This window comes from Aplidium turbinatum, chromosome 4, assembly GCF_918807975.1.
Source record: "Aplidium turbinatum chromosome 4, kaAplTurb1.1, whole genome shotgun sequence".
NCBI lineage: Eukaryota > Metazoa > Chordata > Ascidiacea > Aplousobranchia > Polyclinidae > Aplidium > Aplidium turbinatum.
Genome location: NC_137475.1, coordinates 44,504,609 through 44,512,850, shown reverse-complemented (window position 1 = coordinate 44,512,850; position 8,242 = coordinate 44,504,609). Strand labels below are relative to the sequence as shown.

At 38.6% G+C, this 8,242-nt stretch overlaps 1 protein-coding gene across 1 annotated transcript in view; it reads left to right on the top strand.

Moving 5' to 3' along the window:
• Positions 1-691: 691 nt before the first annotated feature.
• Positions 692-8,242, top strand: part of LOC145769648 (activating signal cointegrator 1 complex subunit 3-like) — a 32,577-nt gene continuing 25,026 nt past the window's right edge. The window contains exons 1-10 of the mRNA XM_082581316.1: positions 692-835; positions 1,725-1,857; positions 1,991-2,096; positions 2,918-3,071; positions 3,984-4,171; positions 4,491-4,572; positions 5,241-5,367; positions 5,822-5,874; positions 7,190-7,320; positions 7,405-7,546. Coding sequence (XP_082437442.1) covers positions 737-835; positions 1,725-1,857; positions 1,991-2,096; positions 2,918-3,071; positions 3,984-4,171; positions 4,491-4,572; positions 5,241-5,367; positions 5,822-5,874; positions 7,190-7,320; positions 7,405-7,546 — 1,215 coding nt within the window. The 5' untranslated portion in view covers positions 692-736. The remainder of the gene's footprint in view (positions 836-1,724; positions 1,858-1,990; positions 2,097-2,917; positions 3,072-3,983; positions 4,172-4,490; positions 4,573-5,240; positions 5,368-5,821; positions 5,875-7,189; positions 7,321-7,404; positions 7,547-8,242) is intronic.

Genomic DNA, 8,242 nt, shown 5'->3' with positions numbered 1-8,242 from the left:
ACTAAACGGCCACAAAAATGCGCAGCCTAACGACTGAGTCACTTCAGGTTAGAATTTAGCTTAAAAAAAAAGCACACCTCTTGGAAGTATCGAACTCATATCCTTGTGAGTAAGAATCAGACGCAGACCGCATGCGCCACTGAATCACTTGGTGAAAACAGTTGAATTTAGTTATATATACAGCTTTTTTCAGCAACAGCGCGCATGCGCACTAAAAGCGACGTAAAGACTAGAAAAAAGGCATGGAACGGCTGTATTTACGGCGCCGTAAACGCAGCCACTTCCTTTTTTTATACATATTGTTGAAATCAGCATTGAAAACCCATTCAGAAAAGTCACAATATAGATGAAAACAAAAGAAAGTCTGGGGATTGCGCATGTCTACTGTAGCCTATAGACTTGTGTATTTTGACCATGTATATACGGTACTGTTTCTGGTAAACAGCCCTCAAAATTAGCGGCGGTAGGTAAACAGTCCTTGAAATTAGTACATATGTGGTAGGCTGGTTACTACGGCCTCTGCCTTGGTCTCAAGTCACCATATTATAAAATGCAACATCTTCCTATGCTGCAATGTGGTGAGCAAGAAAAAAGTACCGTACTGCAAATGAACAAATGCAAACCTTAAATGATGCACCAAGTAGAAATGATTTATGATGATTGTAACGTTGTAACACACTTTACAGCTATTAGTGTTCTTAGGCTTGGGTGATAATCCTTGCTTTTTGCAAGGATAATGTTAAAAGTTTCTGACATAGTTGAAGAGCCCCATTTGACTACAGCAATTCGACAATTTTCTAATATTTCACAGCAGTATGACACTATAGAAAAGCGAGTAAGTTTTAACTGGTCTACACAATAGTTCCATTTTTTTAAAGATCTTTGCTTTAAAACCATTTAGGCTATGTTTTTACCTACCGGTATTTGAAATATTTTAGAAATTGCATTTTTAATGGTTGTAGTATGCATGCTCTATTGCAGAGTTTCTCAAACTGAATGTTGTAAAACTTTTTTGAATTTCAGGAAGTTATCTAAATTTATCACAAATAGGCAATAGACTTGAATGCACAGTAGCCTATTATTGAATGACTGATAGTGATAAGATTATGGTGATGCCTGTTGTTTTGCTGATGTAGCAAAAGTGACTTCTTAAAATTGACAACAAAATGTGTGTGTGGTGATGACGAACGACACCTCGTTGTAATCATATTTATTTCCATAAATAGGCACATTAATTGCATTCAAGTTTGTAGAATGAAATTCTTCTTCCAACTTTGTTTTGTAGTATGTGTGCTGCAGACATCTTTTATTTGCACAGTGTGCCACAACCTAAAAAAGTTTGAGAACCACTGCTCTAATAGGATATGTCATTCACAAAGATATGTATATATGGCTTAAGTTATAATCTCTTGCTGCCTATGCTTTGAAACAAGAAGATACCAATGTACCTATACTTCAATTAATAAAATGTTATGAATGTTCTTTCAAAGCCATCTACTTTAGGCTGTAGTTGTACCTGCATGACAGTAGCAGACCCTATGAATTAACTTTTGTAAAAGTAGCCGTATTTATCAAATAGATTTTCAGTTAGTTCAAGGAAAGTATTTATAATTTACCATGTATATATAACTTATGAAATTAGTATGAAAGCAAATTATGCCTGTAAGTGATAAGCCTATATCTTGCAATGTGTTCAATTGTCTGCCATGAAGGTTATTTTCTAGACTTCATTCGTGGAATGTCAGCCATCTTGGTATGAATTGCAAGTGCTTCTGAGAAAGAGATGCAAAGATCGAAAAGCAAGTGATTTCTTGAAGACATGTTTGAGGAATCTGCTGCAAGCTGCTTCTGTCATTAGTTAGTGATGTTGTGATTCACTGTTTATATCTTACACAAAAGCCGCTGTTACCGGTAGTCATTCTTATTTAAATCATACAACCCATAGCATGTTATTGCTGAACTTAAAACTAAAATTTGATCAAATTTTTAGTTGGTGAAGAAGAAAGCATTGAAGAAAAGCAAAATATAGTTGCATTTCTGGTGCTCAAATTATACAATGTCGAAAGCGTCACCTACAAAACATCTGAAGAACTTAGGTTTGTTTTTATTTTATTCCATATGTTTTCATGTTGTCATATTTTTACTCTCACTCAAACGTGTCTTTGCAAAAGTCCATAAATTAACACCACATTACTTTTTTCACTTGTTTTAGTTTTCCTTGCTAATTTGTGATTATTCTCACTGTGTCAATTTCAAGGCTGAGACGGTATATAACTTAATGATCACAATTCACAGCCCTACAAGTCAACTTGATAAGTGCACTTTCTGTAAATATCAATTGGTTGTCAGTCCATGTTTTGATTTAGGCTTACCCAGCCAGCATACCAGGTCCTTTTGCATTGATTCAAGGGGTCTGCTACTATTCGGTGAGTCCGATTCGGTGAGTTCCTAACCTCTAACCCCTAACCCTAAAACGGTAATGATAATTAGGCTACAGTACCCGATAATTTAAAAAAAAAAATTAAAAAAATCCCCCGTTAAGGGATCGAACTCACCGAATCAGACTCACCGAAATGGGCCATTCCAGATTCAAGATCTGCAAATGCCAAGTGCCTGTAAAAATGTCCGATTTTCTGGCTTGGTACAAACCATCAACTTGAAGAGTGGTTCTGAGTGAAGTTATGTTAAGTTACATAGATGTGGAAGTTTTACCTGACTATGTGCTCATGCCTGAGCATTTAAAAGAAACAGTAGGCCTATGTGTTTGCGAATCAATGTAGTATGCAATATGCATGCCAGCCATGAGACTTTGATCATTCAGTGTCAATTGGTAGCTGATTGCAGAAAAATATCGACAAATGGTTATTATATAATGTATTTTGACAATTAAGTTGTTGGAGTTTTGTTGCATGTTCAGGTCGAGCATTGGAGCAGTCAAACTGTCTACATTGAAAGAGGTTCACTCCATACTTTGCTCCCTTGTGTCAAGGATTGGGAAGGAGATCATTGATGATGTTGATGAGTTAGTTTCCATGTATGAAGACAGCAAGGAATTTGGCCATAAAATAAAAGTATTAAACACAAGTCCCAAGAGTGGGACTGAGCTTGTGCAACTACTTTAGTATTTCATTTGTAATTAGTTTAATTACGGTGAAAACGCTTAACTGTATAGTACATATAGAAACATTTATTTTTATGTTTAGCTAAAGTTTGATTTATTATTCTGCCTTATCAGTGTGGTCACCACTTAATTAAAGTTACTCTTTGAAAGAATAAATATGTCACAAATACAAACAACATTTTTGAAAATGAATGATCTGCTTCCATACATGGCCACCTAAAGATACGGCCTGATTTGTCACATTTTGCAGAAATTTCCAGGTTTTTCTAACTTTGGGCGAACGTTTAAATAAATGTTTCTAAAAATTAGACTTTTATGCTTTCTTTATTCTTTTCCCCAGATGACACAATAGGATTTAACATCCTCACATGTTGAAAAACAAAGAAAATTTGATTTTGTAAATTTTAGTCAGACTGTTAATTTTCAATAACAGTCTGATTTGGGTTTTTCAACTTACTTTTTTCTCCTTTGCTACTGCTTCCCCAAGGCAACAAAAAAGTTTTTTGTCATTAGGAAACCGCAAAAAGTAAAAATATCTCAAAAAATGTCAGCCAAGCACTAGCAGTAGCTGTAATCAAAATCTGCAAAATGTGACAAATCAGGCCGCATTTCCATGTTCCATAGTTGTACAAATGATCCTCCTCATTATTTTCATCCTTCTCGTTTATTTGATTCACTGCATCATTTTGGTCCTTCTTATCCTTTTATTTTTCCAAATTTCATTATTCTCATCCTTTTGACTTATTTGGCATCATTTCAATCCTCTTTATGCTTTTGATTTTCCAAATTTTCATTATCCTTATGCTTTTTGGACCAAGATCAGGTTTATCATTTTATCCTCTTTATTCTTTTTAATTTTCAGTTTTCTTGCCAACTTCCAACGTTCGACACGAGTCTATCATCCGACTCAGAAGATGAAGCGTCAGTGGACATCGTCGATAGATTTATTCAACTGCAAACCGACCAGACCCAGCCTGTTGAACCAAGGAAGCCTCAAGTTCAACGTCAAGTCGATACAGGGCTTCCTTGGCTAAAACGACAAATTGAAGTGTATGTTGTTCACATTTCCTAGCCAGCTACTCGACTATCTTTTGATCAAGTTATATTAAGTTGTATTTTTTTTGCAACTAGCAGCCTTTGGAGGACAGGAAGCTACACGCACAGCCAACACGCTGGAAAATAGAACTCGACTGAATTGCGTTGAAATATTATTTGTGTGATCAGCATATGCTTGAATTCACGTGGTATTGTGCTGTTAGTGTTTTCCTAGCTTGAAGTTGCAATTCGGCTTGTGCTGCCCTGTCTTGTCATAATGTCTCTGAATAAACATGTGTTGGCTTGACTGCATGTCGTGTCACGTTTCTTTTAGACGTTTCTCCTCCCACCAATTCGCTGAACCAGTGTTGGCTCTTCTTAAGTCTCAGCAGTCCAGTGATCATTTACAAAACGAGGTAATGATATTTTCTGCTAGAGACCAGTTAACTTGAAGATCAGCAAAACGCTTGTTTCTCAGCAGTCGAATGTAGCAAGAGTTGATGACGATAGACACGTATTTCGCCTATGACACTCAGCTCATCAGTATCGCATCTTTGATTGATGCCGCAGACTCCCGACCGCTGCTTCAGTCAGTTAATTGTGTTTTTATCTTTGTTGGTACTGGAGCGAACCAAAATATTTACGTTTATTTGTTCCTTAAGGTATTGAGCAAAATTTTTTTTTGTAGTTTTTATATTTAGGCTACTGTATTTTCTCATTCTAACTTCCACTATTGATTAAAGACTTTCAATTCATCATCATCATAATCCATCGTCGGTTTGTTCCCCACTAGTGGGGGTGGCCGATTGTTTCCGCGCAGCAATTGTTTTAATCCCTTTTCTCCATTTCACCCTGTCCCTTGCATCTTCCTCCTTCAGTCCGACTTTTTTAAATTCATCCTTCACTTGTTGTTTCCACGTTCTTCTTGGACGACCGCGTTTCCTCTTCCCATCCATCTTTAGATCTAGTGCCTTTCTAAGAAAACTTCCTCCCTCCTTATCACATGTCCATACCATCTGATAAGGAAGGAGGAATTGTCTCACGGAAACAAAACGCGATCGTGTCAGTTGTTATCTTGTTTTAGTTTTGCGAGCTTCTCGGCTTTGAGCATCTCGATTTCATCTCTGAGGTTCTGCAGAAGCGAGAAGCGATTGTTCAGGACTTGGAAAAAACGAACGATTCGAACATCCCGACCACCGCGTACAGACGAAGTACGTTTTGAACTAGCTCTATACTGTAGATGCTTTTGTACCATAAGTTGCTAAACGTATTCTTATATGAATTGGTTTAAAACCAACTTGTTAAAGCAGCAATTGCTTGTACATCATTTTGTTCACAATGAAGGGATGCTTTGGGTACATGTGCTACTACAGTATTTGCACGCTTCAAATAAAAATTACCTGCTTCTGTGATATTATATTGGCAATATTTTGCATTTCATTTTGAAAGCTTGAACTTTATCATTACATCACAACCAACGCAATCCATGCGGGGATGACCGCAAAACGTGTTTTCCATTTGCTGCAACATAGTGTGGTGTGGGATGGTATTATAAAGTGCAAGGAGGTTTAATTGAACACGTGATACTTGCAGCTGTTTCGAATGAACCACAAATGCCAACCATTGATCCCAAGCAAGTCTTAAATCATATTAATTTGTTTTCAGCTCACTTGCCCAAACCTTCCAACCCTAGTTATGCTCTTCAAGTCACCGTGCAGGTATGGTAAGCCAAACGTTGTGAAAATACCGCTTTTATATCGCAAACTTCTGACGGTGCGATTGCGAACATGGTCATTCAGATGCTTGTGTCCAAACTAACCACATTTGTCCATGACTCATCACTCATGCAGCTTTTCTAAGAGCGTTATTTTGTCCGAAATCTGCATTAGTTCAGCATGCCATAGCCCTAAGGACAGTAGGCACCTCAAGAGCAGCTTGCTGCTCATAATCACGAGAGAATTCAAGGGCTGTAGCGTGTAGCCGAAGGGGTGCCATTCCGCAGTCGATGGTGTGCCCACTAGCGTACGCAGGGAGGCATTGGGCCATGCCCCCCTCTCTAAAAATGTTTTAGTAGTTAACGACGTAGATTACGGCATTTAATATGTTTTGGATTGCAATGTCAAAGCAATTAACAATGTTGTTCTATAGACTAAGCCAATACGAAATACATGGCCCAATCCACCTACCCCACCCCATGTATGCCAATGTAGCATAGTGTTCTGTAAGCCTATTATAGTGAGAAAGAAATGGATAAAGTCTAAACTAAAACCATACTGGGATATCATGAAGACGTCTGGGATATCAATGGCCAGTGGCGTAGTCAGGGGGGGGTTTGGGGGTTACAACCTTTCTCTTTATGCTTGGGAATGATGCTGTCAGTTCTAAAAAAAACTTGCCTAATTTTAAACAAAACTGCATTAAAAGAGCGAGTTTTGCCAATACCAAACATTCAAACATCTTAGCCTGGAATTAGCAACAAGAAAACATAGAGACTTAGCTTTATTTCCGAAAAAAGCCGAAGAAAACATGATCTTTATTCTTATCCTTTTGCTATGCCACCCGACAGCACCATTTTACAGGAATATTCATACCCACATTTTTGTTGAAAATGCTCTCAGAATGCACCAAATTCAAAGTAATTTTTCAAAATTTTCTGTGGGAGGCCCCCTAGACCCCCGCCACTGGGTGTCGTCTTCGCCCGCCGGTCGTCAACACCCCCCCTTTCAAAATTCCTAGCTACGCTACTGTCAATGCCCCCCCCCCCCCCCCCCTTGAGAAAATCCTGCGTACGCCACTGGGTGTGCTTTTAAGTGTCTTGCCAAAGACACATCCACAATGCCACATGCTTTTGAGCGGTGTCGAACTGGCGCCTTTGGAATGTCGAATCACGGATCTCACCACCCGGCTATGCAGGCGTCGTGATGAGAAGTCTGCACCAGGTTTTTTAAAAAGATGCCGATTGCTTGGAGCATCTGCCGAACTAGCGTGGCATTGAAAGAGCAGTCGATTTGAAGCCACATTTGTATCTTTCAGACAGAATCTGAGAAGTTGGTGGCAAAAATGATTCGGAAGGAGGAAAAGAAGTTGAAGAAAGCCGCCTCCGCATCCAAGAACAATCAACCAAACGCCAATGAGCTCGATCCTGATTATATGAGGAGACAAAGGTGGATAGATGCTTTTGTGTATTTATGATAACATTCGATTTGCGAACTTTGTTGCTAACGTCAGAACTGTCTTCACGCATACAGAAACAAGGCTCTCTCCTTGGCCGCATCTGCCCCTCTTTTTTCACATCACAAGAATGCACGAACCGGTGTGGAAATGTATCCGAACGTTTATGACGCGAAAAGCGTCGCCCTTCAATCAGCTGCGTTCGTTGGAGGAGTTAGGGTAAGTTAAGCATCGTTGAACTAATGTAAAAAAATGATTTGCTGGCTGGAAAATTTTGAAGTGTTGCTAATTTTTCGCTGACTAGGTTTAAACCAACGAAGAGCGAGACTGTTTTCAACGCCTGCGGTCAACAAGATTTAAACCACTATCACGTTGCTTACCACTCGTTTGATTGACATTGCTAACAGTTGAAGTCTATTTGGTTTACTTGATTGTAAAAGAAGGACCGGTGTGGGTTGATGCATTGCTACCTAGGGGTGCTGCCTGATTTGTCGCATTTTGCGGGTTTTGACTGCTGCTACTGTCTGGCTAAAATTTTCTAAGATAATTTTACTTTTTGTTTGTCTTGTAATGATACGAAAGCTTGTTATTGCCAGTTGGAAAGTAGCAGTAAATGAGAAACGTCAGTTAAACAACGTTCAACCAGATTGTTAGCAAGCGACTAACATTCCGACTGAAGTTTTCTGAACCAAATTGTTTTTCAAAGTTTGGTGATGTTAAAACATAGTTTGTCACCTGGGTAACAACCAATAAGACATTAATGTATTAATTTGAAAAATTTCATTCAGACGGTTACTAAAAGTTGGCAAATTCTGGAAAATTCTGCTGAATGTAGCAAACTAGGCCGTATCTCTAGGCAGCCATGACTGATGTTACCTTTAAATGCTTGTGACCATATACTTGAACTTGAGGAAT